General features: G+C 44.7%; 1 protein-coding gene across 2 annotated transcripts in view; it reads left to right on the top strand.

The window, feature by feature from the left end:
- The window catches only part of lrba (LPS-responsive vesicle trafficking, beach and anchor containing), an 849,775-nt gene that overhangs the window by 246,089 nt on the left and 590,399 nt on the right, over nt 1-13,287 (top strand). For both annotated transcript variants that reach the window (XM_063046460.1, XM_063046459.1), the window contains exon 34: nt 10,777-10,841. In XM_063046460.1, coding sequence (XP_062902530.1) covers nt 10,777-10,841 — 65 coding nt within the window. The remainder of the gene's footprint in view (nt 1-10,776; nt 10,842-13,287) is intronic.

Genomic DNA, 13,287 nt, shown 5'->3' with positions numbered 1-13,287 from the left:
ATGGGGATCCACGAGGTAGTTCTGGAAGAGCCATAGCCCAGCATGTCTGATATGGTTGTTCCCTGTGACGATGAGAGTGGGAATTGTAGGTAGCATGAACAATTGAACCGTGGCACTGTGTTTCAGGGAGCAATTTAAGATGGGAAGATGAGAGAAATATAGTTGTAATTGGGGATGGTATAGTCAGGGGAATAGACACAATTCTCTGTCACAAAGATTGAGAGTCTGAAGGCGGTGTTGTCTGCCTGGTTACCTGGGTTTGTGACATCTTATCGAACCAGCTGAAGAACTTGCATTGAGAGATGAAAGATCCATTTGTTGTGGTCCATGTGGCTACATTGATGTAGGAAGAACAAGGGAAGAGGTTCTGCTGAGGGAATTTGAGCAGCTAGGGGCTAAATTAAAACACAGAACCAAAAAAGTAATGATCTCTGGATTGTTACCTGAGCTACATTGAAGTTGGCACTGATTTAATAAGATCAGAGGTCCAAATGCATGGCTCAAGATGGGTGTGGGAAGAGTTTGTTTGAATCAATGGGATATTGCACCAGTATTGAAGAAGGAAGGAGCTGTTCTGATGGGCTGGGCTCCACCTGAATCCTACTGAGATTTAGGGTCCTGGCGAATTGCATAACTCAGGCTGTGGAAAGGGCTTTAAATGAAGTAGTGGGGCGGGGGGAATGGGTTCAACAGTTAAGAAAAATAAAGATAAAGTAAAAGGAAAGAGAGTGCAGGAGAAGTTATGGAAGTCTCCAAAATACAAGCCAGACAAGTTTAGAAAGGACTATGAATTTTAACTTCAGGTAACATGGGGACAAAATGGAAAACGATGATGAATACAGACTGTAGGTGTTATACCTGAATGCTGGCAGTATACAAAATAAGGTAGATGATCTTGCATCGCAGTTAGAAATTGGCAGGTATGACGTGGGTATCACTAAGTCATGAAAGAAAATCACAGTTGGGAGCTTAATAATAAAGGATACACATTACAGTATTTTGAAAGGAAAGGCAGGTGGGCAGAGGGGGTGGGGTGGCTCATTTGGTTAAAAAAACTTGAAAAAAAATTCTTATGTCCTGTGTTAGATCTGACTGTATAATTATCTTGTTTGCCATTTAACAATTAATTATCACCCTTGTATACAGTACTGTGCAAAAGTCTTTGGAACCCAAGTATTTTTATATAAATTCTGTTTTTAATTTTTTTTGCTTTTACATTAGTGTCAGCAGAAAAGAGCAAATTTTGGATTTCCAAACTTATAGAATTTTTTGTGTTTTGCTAAATGAAGTAACATATTAAGTGAAAGACCACTTTTGAACTAAACTTGATTACTTAGAAGGTAAAGGACAGCAAGATAGCATAGTGGTTAACACAACACTTTTCAGTACCAGTGGTGCGGGTTCAATTCCCACCACTGCCTGTAAGAAGTTTGTAAGTTCTCACTGTGACCACACGCTTCCTCCATGTGCTTCGGTTTCCTCCTATAGTCCAAAGACTTGCCAGTTGGTCAGTTAATTGGTCATTGTAGATTGTCCTGCGATTAGGCTAGGATTAAATTGGGGATTGCACAGCTCAAAAGGCTGGAAGGGCCTATTCTGCAAAAAATGTATAATTCTCTGTTCAGCGGTGGTCTTTATGAAAGAGCTACTGCTGAAAAGCTGTTACTCTGAAGTGGAAACAAAGCCAAGAGACCTATACAGAAAAACACTAGGATTAGGGTGCTGAACAATGTCAGCAAGTGCTCGCGACTGATGAGCTAAAATTTGAAAATTTTGGCTCAAACAGGAGGCAGTTTGTCTGCAGAAGAGCTGGAGAGTCCCACATGGATGAATGTCTGCAGCCAATGGTGAAACACAGCAAATGTTTCTTGTGGGTTTGGGGCTGCATTTCTGCAAATGGAGCTGGTGAACTGGTCAGATTTAATGGAATCCTCAATGCTGGTTCTCATCCACCACGCAATACCATCAAGGAGGCATCTGATTGGTCCCTACTACATTCTGCAGCAGGACAACGACCCCAAACACATGACCAAGGTCATAAATAACTACCTTCAGCAAAAAGAAGAATAAAGAGTTCTGCAACAGATGTTATGACTGCCACAGAGTCGTGGTCTCAACATCATCAATGCTGTTACAATTACCTGGAGAGACAGAAACAAGTGATATAGCTGAAATCTGCAGAATTGTGGCAATTCTCCAAGATGCTTGGAACAACCTACCACCTGATTTTTCCATTCAAACTGTACCTGAGAGAATCAATGCAGTTTTAAAGGCAAAGGGTGGTCACACTAAATGTTGATTTCATTTAGTTTCCTACTGTTTGCTTCTCCTTATAGTAGATTTATTGATATTTAGATACTTTTATTTCATTATTTTTCAAAACATCTTCCCGTTAGTTTTTTTTACATGTGCCGAAGACTTTTGCACAGTACTTTACAAGTAACTGCTAACAATGATCCTTAGTAGCTGTACAAAGTATAATTCTGGAAGCTCTGTACCACGTCAGGTGAATAAGTGTTCTCCCCATTGGTTAACTTTTTACTACAGTATTGAATAAGTATTTTCTAATTGATTGTCTCTTCTCTATGGAATTTTTCTTACCCCGTGGGTGAAGCACCTTCAGTTACTCCAAAAGACTGAGGTTTGGTAAAATACTGAAAGGCTTTTATTCGCTGTACAATACGACCTCCACAGTGAGTGTCTGCCCCCAGACTGAGGGGGAGGGGCAAGGCGAACACCTTTATACAGGACTCTGTGGGAGGAGCCACAGGGGCAGTTAGCAGAGGGGTGTGTCCAGACCGGTAACCGAGTTACAACATATATACATGGTTTACCACATTCACCCCTCCTTTTTTTTAAAAACAGAGTCCCGCGGGGTGAAGTGACTGACAATATTTACAAGAAGTATATTTACAGGTTAAGTCTATCAGGCGGTCGAGTCCGTCGCTGTGATCTACGTAGAACCGGCGGTGATTGTACCGGCGATAGCGGTTGTGCTGGCTCCGGCCTGACTTCAGGTGCCAGCACGTTAGGCGTCGGTAATCCCTCGTGCGTGTGCGTTGCGCCCGGTATGGGAGTGTCGTGTGGTGTCTGTATAGGGTTTGGGGTGCACGGTGTCTCGTAGTGTTCAGGGTAGGGGCCCGGAGCTCCTGCGGGCGCCAGGTCACGGATGGAGACCATGTCCTCCTGCCCATTAGGTAAAACCACGTAGGCATACTGGGGGTTCGCATGAAGTTAGTGAACCCTCTCGACTATCGGGGAGTATTTATTGCTCCTCGCATGTTTCCGGAGTAGCACTGGCCCTGGGGACGTCATGCAAGATGTTAGGGTGGTTCCAGTGGTCGATTTTCTGGGAAAAGAAAAGAGCCGCTCATGAGGGGTGGCATTGGTGGCTGTGCATAACAGGGAGCGGATGGAGTGGAGTGCCTCGGGAAGGACCTCCTGCCAGCGGGAGACCGGCAGTCCCTTTGACCTGAGGGCTAAGAGTGTGGCTTTCCACACTGTGCCATTCTCCTTCTCTACCTGTCCATTCCCCCGGGGATTATAGCTCGTGGTCCTACTGGTTGCAGTTCCCCTAGCCAGTAGGTATTGGCGCAGCTTGTCACTCATAAACAAGGACCGTCTGTCACTGTGGATATAGCATGGGTATCCAAACAGAGTGGAGAGCTTGCGCAGGGCTTTTATAACTGACGTGGTAGTGGTGTCGGGGCAGGGGATGGCGAAGGGGAACCGCGAGTACTCGTCAATTATGTTAAGAAAGTACACATTGCGGTCGGTGGAGGGAAGGGGGTTCCGGGCTTTCACGAAGTGGAAAAGCTGGGTGACTACCGGGTGGCAAAGGTCTACATGTAGGGCGTATAGCCGGTCGATCTGCGTGCTGGCGCATGTTCCCCGGGATAGGGCATCGGAGGGCTCGTTGAGCTTCCCAGGCCTGTACGTGATGTCATAGTTGTAGGTGGAGAGTTGGATTCTCCACCTCAGAATTTTACCATTTTTGATTTTGCTCCGCTGCTGATTATTAAACATGAATGCGACTGAGCGCTGGTCAGTTAGCAGGGTGAACCTTTTGCCGGCAAGATAGTGCCTCCAGTGCCTTATATCTTCCACTATGGCCTGGGCCTCTTTCTCTACCGCAGAGTGCCGAATTTCAGGGCCTTGAAGGGTACGGGAGAAGAACGCCACTGGTCTTCCTGCCTGGTTGAGGGTAGCAGCCAGCGCAAAGTCGGAGGCGTCACTCTCTACTTGGAAGGGAATGACCTCATCCACCGCATGCATTGCTGCTTTGGCAATGTCCCCTTTTATGCGGTTGAAGGCCGCGTGGGCCTCGGCAGAGAGGGGGAATGTGGTGGACTTGACCAGGGGGCGGGCCTTGTCTGCATAGTTAGAGACCCATTGGGTGTAATATGAAAAGAAGCCCAGGCACCTTTTGAGGGCTGTGAGGGTATTGGGAAGAGGGAGTTCCAACAAGGGGCGCATACGGTTGGGGTCAGGACCAATGACTCCATTCTCCACGACACACCCAAGGATAGCAAGTCGGGTGGTCCCAAATACACACTTGTCCTTGTTATAGGTGAGGTTGAAAGATTTGGCGGCTTGGAGAAATTTTTGGAGGTTGTTGTCGTGATCCTGCTGGTCGTGACCGCAGATGGTGATGTTATCCAGATATGGGAATGTGGCCTTCAGTTGGCACTGGTCCGCCATCCAGTCCATTGCCCTCTGGAAGACAGATACACCATTCGTGACACCAAGGGGACGCGCAGGAATTGATAAAGCCTGCCATCCGCCTCGAAGGCAGTGTAAGGGCGGTCCTCCTGGCGGATGGAGAGCTGCTGGTAAGCGGATTTTAGGTCTATGGTCGAGTACACCTTGTACTGTGCTATCTGATTGACCATATCCGCGATGCGGGGTAGAGGTTACGCGTCGAGCTGCGTGAACCTATTGATGGTCTGGCTATAGTCCATGACCATCCTATTCTTCTCCCCGTTCCGAACAACCACCACCTGCACCCTCCAAGGACTTTTGCTTACCTCAATGACCCCCTCCCTGAGCAGCCGCTGCACCTCCGACTTAATGAAAGCTCTGTCCCCCGCCCTGTACCTCCTGCTTTTAGTTGCCACAGGTTTACAGTCGGGGGTCAGGTTGGCAAACAGCGGCGGGGGAGGGATCCTGAGGGTGGAGAGGCCGCAAGTGGTGTCGGTAGTGTGGCAGTTGGCATGATGTTGGGTGGGATGCGCGGGTCGGTGTGTGTGTGTGGTCAGTAGCGGGGTACGTGACATATCTCTACAAAACAGGGGATTTATGACAGTAATTGGCGGGAGGGGCCCATCATACTTCATTGTCATGCTTTTCAGGTGGCTCTGGAAGTCCAACCCCAACAGCACAGGGGCACACCGTTGAGGCAAGACCAGTAACGTAAAGTCCCGATATTCTGTGCCCTGCACTACTAGTGTCGCTACACAATCCCCCCGGATGTCTGTTGTATGAGACCTGGAGGCCATGGTGACCCTCCGACTTACCGGCCGTATCATGAGTCCACAATGCTGCACCGTGGCCGGGTGGATAAAACTCTCCGTGCTGCCTGTGTCAAACAGGCAGCTTGTCCTGTGCCCCTCCACCAGGATGTCCATCATTGACCTTGCGAGCTGGTGGGGAGCGCTTTGGTCGAGGGTCACGGAAGCCAGGGTGGGGTCGCTGTCTTGGTCCGGCGTGGTGGGGTGCCCCGTGAGCACCTGTTGGTCGTAGGCAGTGGGAGGTGGCGCCGACCAAGATGGCCGCCCCCATGTCTCGCACGTGGTGGTGGCGTGCAGGGAAGATGGCGGCAAGGAAGATGGCGGCCCCCATGTCTCGCACGTGGTGGCAGTGTGCAGGGAAGATGGCGACCCCCACGTCTCGCACGCAGCACTGCTCGATCCCGCTTGCGGTTGTGACTTACAGACCTTGGCGAAGTGGCTCTTCTTTCCGCAGCTGGAACAGGTAGCTTGTCGGGCCGCGCAGCGTTTCCGGGGGTGCTTCTCCAGTCCGCAGAAGTAGCACTTCGCGGACTCACGACTGGCGGCAGCCGAGGTCGATTCACCGGCAGGTTGTGGGGTCTGCGGCACCCACGAGGCCATCGGGGGATTGCGTGCCTGGAGAGCCTCGGAGTTATGCAGAGCGGCCTCCAGCGTATCAGCCAGCTCCATCGCCGTATTTAGGGTAAGGTTGGCTTTTTCCAGCAGCCGCTGGTGCACGTACACTGACCTGGTCCCTGTGACGAAGGCGTCTCTCACTAGGAGTTCTGCATGCTGCGCCGCCGTCAGCTCCTGGCAATTGCAGGCTCGCACGAGTGTCCGTAGGGCCTGGACGAACTCAGCACTTGATTCCCCGGGGCGTTGCTGCCGTGTCGCTAAACGGTGCCGAGCATAGACGCTGTTTATCGGCCGCAGGTATTGTCTTTTGAGTGCGTTCATTGCGCCATCGTAGTTCGGCTGGTCTCTGATCAGCGAATAGACCCGTGGACTGACCCTGGAGAGTAGAACTCTGAGCTTCGCTACGGGGTCGGTCGCTTTAATCTCCTCTAGATACGCTTCGAAGCAGGCCAGCCAGAGTTCGAAAGCGTTTCCAGCTTCAGGTGTTTGCGGATTGAGGCCTAATTTTTCTGGTCTCAGGGCCTGTTCCATGTTTTAAAACGTACAGCGAATAAAATTGAAGCACCTTCAATTACTCCAAAAGACTGAGGTTTGGTAAAATACTGAAAGGCTTTTATTCGCTGTACAATACGACCTCCACAGTGAGTGTCTGCCCCGGACTGAGGGGGAGGGGCAAGGCGAACACCTTTATACAGGACTCTGTGGGAGGAGCCATAGGGGCAGTCAGCAGAGGGGTGTGTCCAGACCGGTAACCGAGTTACAACATATATACATGGTTTACCACAGTGGGTATAAAAATAGCTGTTTTATGATAGCTGCCATCCTTCTCTGTCTTTATTTTCTTACCAAGTAGTAGAGTCTCTTCCACTTGTGCATTCCTCATATAAATAAAAAGCTAAGCAGTAGTTGGAACAAAATCCATCACTCACGCCAAAAATGGTTTCGTCAGTGATGCTGAATCTTCAGCCCTCTGTACAAGTGCCATGTGAAAAGTAAAGATGGTGCTAAAAATAGCTTTATCTGTAACTTTGCAAATTAAAATCTGGGCCTACCTTTTGTTGGCTAGAACTCCCTTCACACTATAAATTGCCCTGATGGTGATTAAAGGTGTCCTGGATGGGAACGCACTATCAAAAAAAAACAAAAAAGATACAATGCAGAATGATATCTGCAAGCTTGTTACTAGCTGACTTAAACTAACCAATGAGAACAGCTTGCACATCCTCACTGGAATGACATCACTAAACATCAATCCTGTATATGAGTCCACCTGTGAGGCAACTTTCAGGGATCTGTGGACATGTACCCCCAGATCCCTCTGCTCCTCCACACTACCAAGTATCCTGCCATTTACTTTGTACTCTGCCTTGGAGTTTGTCCTTCCAAAGTGTACCGCCTCACACTTCTCCGGGTTGAACTCCATCTGCCACTTCTCAGCCCACTTTTGCATTCTGTCAATGTCTCTCTGGAATCTTTGACAATCCTCGACACTATCTACAACACCACCAACCTTTGTGTCGTCTGCAAACTTGCCAACCCACCCTTCTACCCCAACATCCAGGTCATTAATAAAAATCACAAAAAGTAGAGGTCCCAGAATAGATCCTTGTGGGACACTACTAGTCACAATCCTCCAATCTAAATGCACTCCCTCTACCACGTCCCTCTGCCTTCTGCAGGCAAGCCAATTCTGAATCCACCTGGCCAAACTTCCCTGGATCCCATGCCTTCTGACCTTCTGAATAAGCCTACCGTGTGGAACCTTGTCAAATGCCTTACTAAAATCCATATAGATCACCTCCACTGCACTACTCTCATCTATATGCCTGGTCACCTCCTCAAAGAACTCTATCAGGCTTGTTAGACACGATCTGCCCTTCACAAAGCCATGCTGACTGTCCCTGATCAGACCATGATTCTCTAAATGCCCAGACATCCTATCTCTAAGAATCTTTTCCAACAGCTTTCCCACCACAGACGTAAGGCTCACTGGTCTATAATTACCCGGACTATCCCTACTACTTTTTTTGAACAAGGGGACAACATTCGCCTCCCTCCAATCCTCCAGTACCATTCCCGTGGACAACGAGGACATAAAGATCCTAGCCAGAGGCTCAGCAATCTCTTCCCTCGCCTCGTGGAGCAGCCTGGAGAAGATTCCATCAGGCCCCGGGGACTTCTCCATCCTAATATATTTTAACAACTCCAACACCTCCTCTCCCTTAATATCAACATGCTCCGAACATCAACCTCACTCATATTGTCCTCACCATCATCAAGTTCCCTCTCATTGGTGAATACCGAAGAGAAATATTCATTGAGGACCTCGCTCACTTCCATAGCCTCCAGGCGCATCTTCCCACCTTTATCTCTAATCGGTCCTACCTTCACTCCTGTCATCCTTTTTTACTTCACATAATTGAAGAATGCCTTGGAGTTTTCTTTTACCCTACTCGCCAAGGCCTTCTCATGCCCCCTTCTTGCTCTTCTCAGCCCCTCCTTAAGCTCCTTTCTTGCTTCCCTATGTTCCTCAATAGACCCATCTGATCCTTGCTTCCTAAACCTCAGGTATGCTGCCTTCTTCCACCCGACAAGATTTTCCACCTCACTTGTCACCCATGGTTCCTTCACCCTACCATTCTTTATCTTCCTCACTGGGACAAATTTATTCCTAACATCCTGCAAGAGATCTCTAAACATCGACCACATGTCCATAGTACATTTCCCTGCAAAAACATCATCCCAATTCACACCCGCAAGTTCTAGCCTTATAGCCTCATAATTTGCCCTTCCCCAATTAAAAATTTTCCTGTCCTCTCTGATTCTTTCCTTTTCCATGATAATGCTAAAGGCCAGGGAGCGGTGGTCACTGTCCCCCAGATGATCACCCACTGAGAGATCTGTGATGTCTTATGGGGAAAAGGCAGGAGATTGGATTGAAGGGGAAATGGATCAGGCCTGATGAAATGGTGGAGCAGATTTGATGGGCTAAATGGCTTAATTCTACTCCTATATCTTATGATCTTATGGAATCACATGGCAATTTGGGTGACAACAGTTTACCGTAGAGTAACTTAGAAATGCAAGGTCCTAGTCTTCTATTCTGCTCATCAGCTAATTAGGATTTGACCTCAGACAGAGGGGCTGGGATCATTCTGAGATGTGAAATTGCAGCAGGAAGCAAGTAACACTTTTTTTTTTGTTTGACCCCTACCTGAGGTCAGGCCAACTTGTGTTTGCAACGTTCTTCATTTGTGGAGACCTTGTTGGGTGAATCCTGATGATCGCAATGTAAAACAGTCCTGCTTCTGGTTACTTGAAAATGTGGCACAGGAATCAATTGAAGCAGTTAATATGCAACTGAATTTGGATGGTTTGTTTAGAACCTGCAGGCGGGGGTTTTCTGAGAGTAAGCAGATGAGCTTGTATGTATCTGCTAATGTGATAATTTTAATCTTTCACTTTAGACTTATAGAGTTTACGGAATGCATAAATGCACTTTGAACATTCTTTCTTAAATTCAAAGGTTTCTTTCTTAAATTCACAGTGATAAATAAAGTATTTGGTGCTCTCACCCAAAAACATGCCAGTTTAATAGAATTGATAGAAGTTAACAGTGAAAATATTGATGTTAATCGTTGCCCTTACAATTACCCATTGAGCAGACCAATTATCATTCCTGTGGCATGGGATTCATACAAAATCACAAAAACATGTGTTCACTGAGTCATCCTCCACTATCATTGTATTTTACAGATTTTCATCATGAGATTATATAGGGACTTGAATTTACATGTCATCCAAAAGATGGCATTTCTGACAATGCCAAGTCCAGGTTGCTTGTCCAGTCTGTTAGCCCATGGTCTTGTGGGTCAGGAGAAAGTGTCACCATTCCATTAATCTTGTGTAGCTAATTTGGAGGAGTTGGTTACAAAATGTGACCAATTAACAAGGTGCAAGGAAAATAAAATCTCTACGTTCCTTTATTACATTGATTCAATTTGATTTTATACCAGTCATTGGTGTTTCCGTGTTTTACGATGCATTGCTCTAACAGGAATAGAATGTGATGCAAGTATTATTTGAAATATCTCTGTAAAACATCAGTGTACAGTTTAGGACTGGCTATGAATTTATTGTTTGAGTTAATTGCATTTTACAGCTTGTCTCTTTGAAGCGCTAAAATATGATTTCCGGCACTTTAGAAGCATTAGTGGTCAGGTCTGAGGCTTTTAGCATGTTATTTTTTTCAATGCCACTGGGAAATGGCTATCTCAGACCATACCCTGCACACATATCGTTCACTGAATATGCAGTATTGAAATATTAAATTGGTTCTGAAAGATATTGATGATCAAGCTGTTTCTAGAACTATTAAAACTCACTTAGGATTTGATTCAGTTGAGGCTTATTTGGAGAGTGTACCTTGATAATTGTGTGTGAAATAGATAACAGTAAACCATATCATAATAAATATGTTTTCTTCTCGATTCTGGCATTTTTTTTATCTTCACTGATTATAAAGTAAAAATTCATAGTAAGTGGCAGTCCTTTGGCAGCTGTGTTGTGAAGGCACTGGACTATACTGTAACTTGGTTTATTTTTGTATGCTTCACTTGGAAGTTAATCTTTCTTTTAAATTTTATTACAGGAATGGCAGAACTCAATTCAGAAAAATGCCGGTCTGGCATTTATTGAACTTGTAAACGAAGGAAGGTAAGGTTATTTAAGTAGTTTAGTTATTAAGTACAGATCTTTACCAGGTGAAGCTGATTCATGGTTAATAAAGGATTTGCAAGATATTCACAGACATCCTTGTATTTATTTTGAGAACACTGCTAGTAGCTTGTACATTTTACAGTTAATAACAACTGCATCGTTTATTAGAAATAGATGAATGTGATTACTGTTTCATAGTAACTTTTACCATGTACTCCATCAATGAAAAGTAAAGTTTGTCCTTAAATATCTGCCAGGCCAGACTACAGAGCAAATATTATTTCCTGAGTTATGACACTGTGTTCAGGCCACAAAAAGCAGAACCACTTTTTGGGCCTTATTTTCTAATTACTTTTTAAGAATAAACAAATAAAAAAATAGATCTCTTAGTCATCTATAGTATTTCATACCTAAACTTCTCAATTAGTGTTATACATGTAAATTGTATCATTTTGTGGTTGCCCTGTCCCAAGGAAAAACAGTTTTTTCAAAAAAAATGTTTTTACTGTGTTTGTGTAATGTCAGTTTTGAGTTTTTTATGAAATCGTTTTGGGTAACTTTATTTCCAATTAGAAAAATTAGCATGGAACAAGACCATATAAATGTATTAAGCTGTGGAAGAGTGAATCTGTTTTATTGTAAGTTTGGCGGCAGTGGGTGTGGAAAGTTAGCTTGGGATAGGATAGGAGGGAAGCTATGGGGTTTGCTTTTCAATTTGTTCTACTGGCCAGTGTAAAGTAACATGGGTTTTGGATTACATTATGAAGACCTGGCCTGTTATTATTTCTCATTATATGGTCTTGACCTGTTTTGACCTTTTGCAAAAGAATTTGGCCCTTGATTAATGTTTTATGAGCACTGATAACATGTAGATTCTGAGCTCATAAGTGAGTTGGTAAGGTCCATCTGGATTAGATGTTAATCATTAACTAATCAATTAGTGATGAAGAAGTGTAAACAATTACCAACTATTTTTTTTGTGATGAGCTGTGCTGAGGGAGTACTGTAAGGTCTTCCACTAAATTCATGTGGTTAAATAATCCAATCAGGAATTATTTTAACAGGACTAATGGAGTGATCCCATAATTATTTTGAACTTCACATATTGATGGAGAATAGCCAATCTTAAATTGGGAGGAAATGATATGGTGAACTTGTATTTGCTAATGTCCTTGTGCCCATGTAATTCAAGAGGCAACCAAGTACCTCCATAGCTAGTTTTTCATTGTTATCCACCAAACACCTAAATCACAACGGTCCATTTATGATGTTGGTAATAAACCACTCATTAAATTTAACAATCCACAGTTGAACATTAAGGTTAGAGTTTCCTGCAGCTTCTTCCCAATAATCCATCTGTATTGAGAAAATGTCAGGACTGACTATGACATTTTATTTATTTCTGAGTGGATTATACTTAAATACTTTTAAGTAAGACAATAGTATAATTATCTTTGTTTTATACACAAAATCACTGAAGGTTAAAAGGATATTATTTGAATTTTTTGAATCTACAGTGGCATGCAAAAGTTTGGGCACCCCTGGTCAAAATCTCTGTTACTGTGAATAGCTAAGTGGGCAAAAGATAACCTGATTTCCAAAAGGCATAAAGTTAAAGATGACACATTTCTTTAATATTTTAAGCAAGATTACTTTTTTATTTCCATCTTTTACAGTTTCAAAATAACAAAAGAGGAAAAGGGCCCGAAGCAAAAGTTTGGGCACCCTGCATGGTCAGTACTTAGTAACACCCCCCTGTGGCAAGTATCACAGCTTGTGAACGCTTTTTGTAGCCAGCTAAGAGTCTTTCAATTCTTGTTTGGGGGATTTTCGCCCATTCTTCCTTGCAAAAGGCTTCTAGTTCTGTGAGATTCTTGGGCCGTCTTGCATGCACTGCTCTTTTGAGGCCTATCCACAGATATTCAATGATGTTTAGGTCGGGAGACTGTGAGGGCCATGGCAAAACCTTCAGCTTGTGCCTCTTGAAGCAGTCCATTGTGGATTTTGAGGTGTGTGTGGGATCATTACCCTGTTGTAGAAGCCATCCTCTTTTCATCTTCAGCTGTTTTACAGATGGTGTGATGTTTGCCTCCAGAATTTAGTGGTATTTAATAGAATTCATTCTTCCCTCTACCAGTGAAATGTTCCCTGTGCCACTGGCTGCAACACAAGCCCAAAGCATGATTGATCCACCCCCATGCTTAACAGTTGGAGAGGTGTTCTTTTCATGAAATTCTGCACCCTTTTTTTCTCCAAAGATACCTTTGCTCGTTGCGGCCAAAAAGTTGTATTTTAACTTCATCAGTCCACAGGACTTGTTTCTAAAATGCATTAGGCTTGCTTAGATGTTCCTTTGCAAACTTCTGACGCTGAATTTTGTGGTGAGGACGCATGAAAGGTTTTCTTCTGATGACTCTTCCATGAAGGTCATATTTGTGCAGGT

The sequence above is a fragment of the Mobula hypostoma genome, chromosome 4 (assembly GCF_963921235.1).
Source record: "Mobula hypostoma chromosome 4, sMobHyp1.1, whole genome shotgun sequence".
In the NCBI taxonomy this organism is placed as follows: Eukaryota; Metazoa; Chordata; class Chondrichthyes; order Myliobatiformes; family Myliobatidae; genus Mobula; species Mobula hypostoma.
The sequence above is the reverse complement of the archived record's forward strand: the minus strand, read 5'-3'. Positions and strand labels throughout refer to the sequence as shown.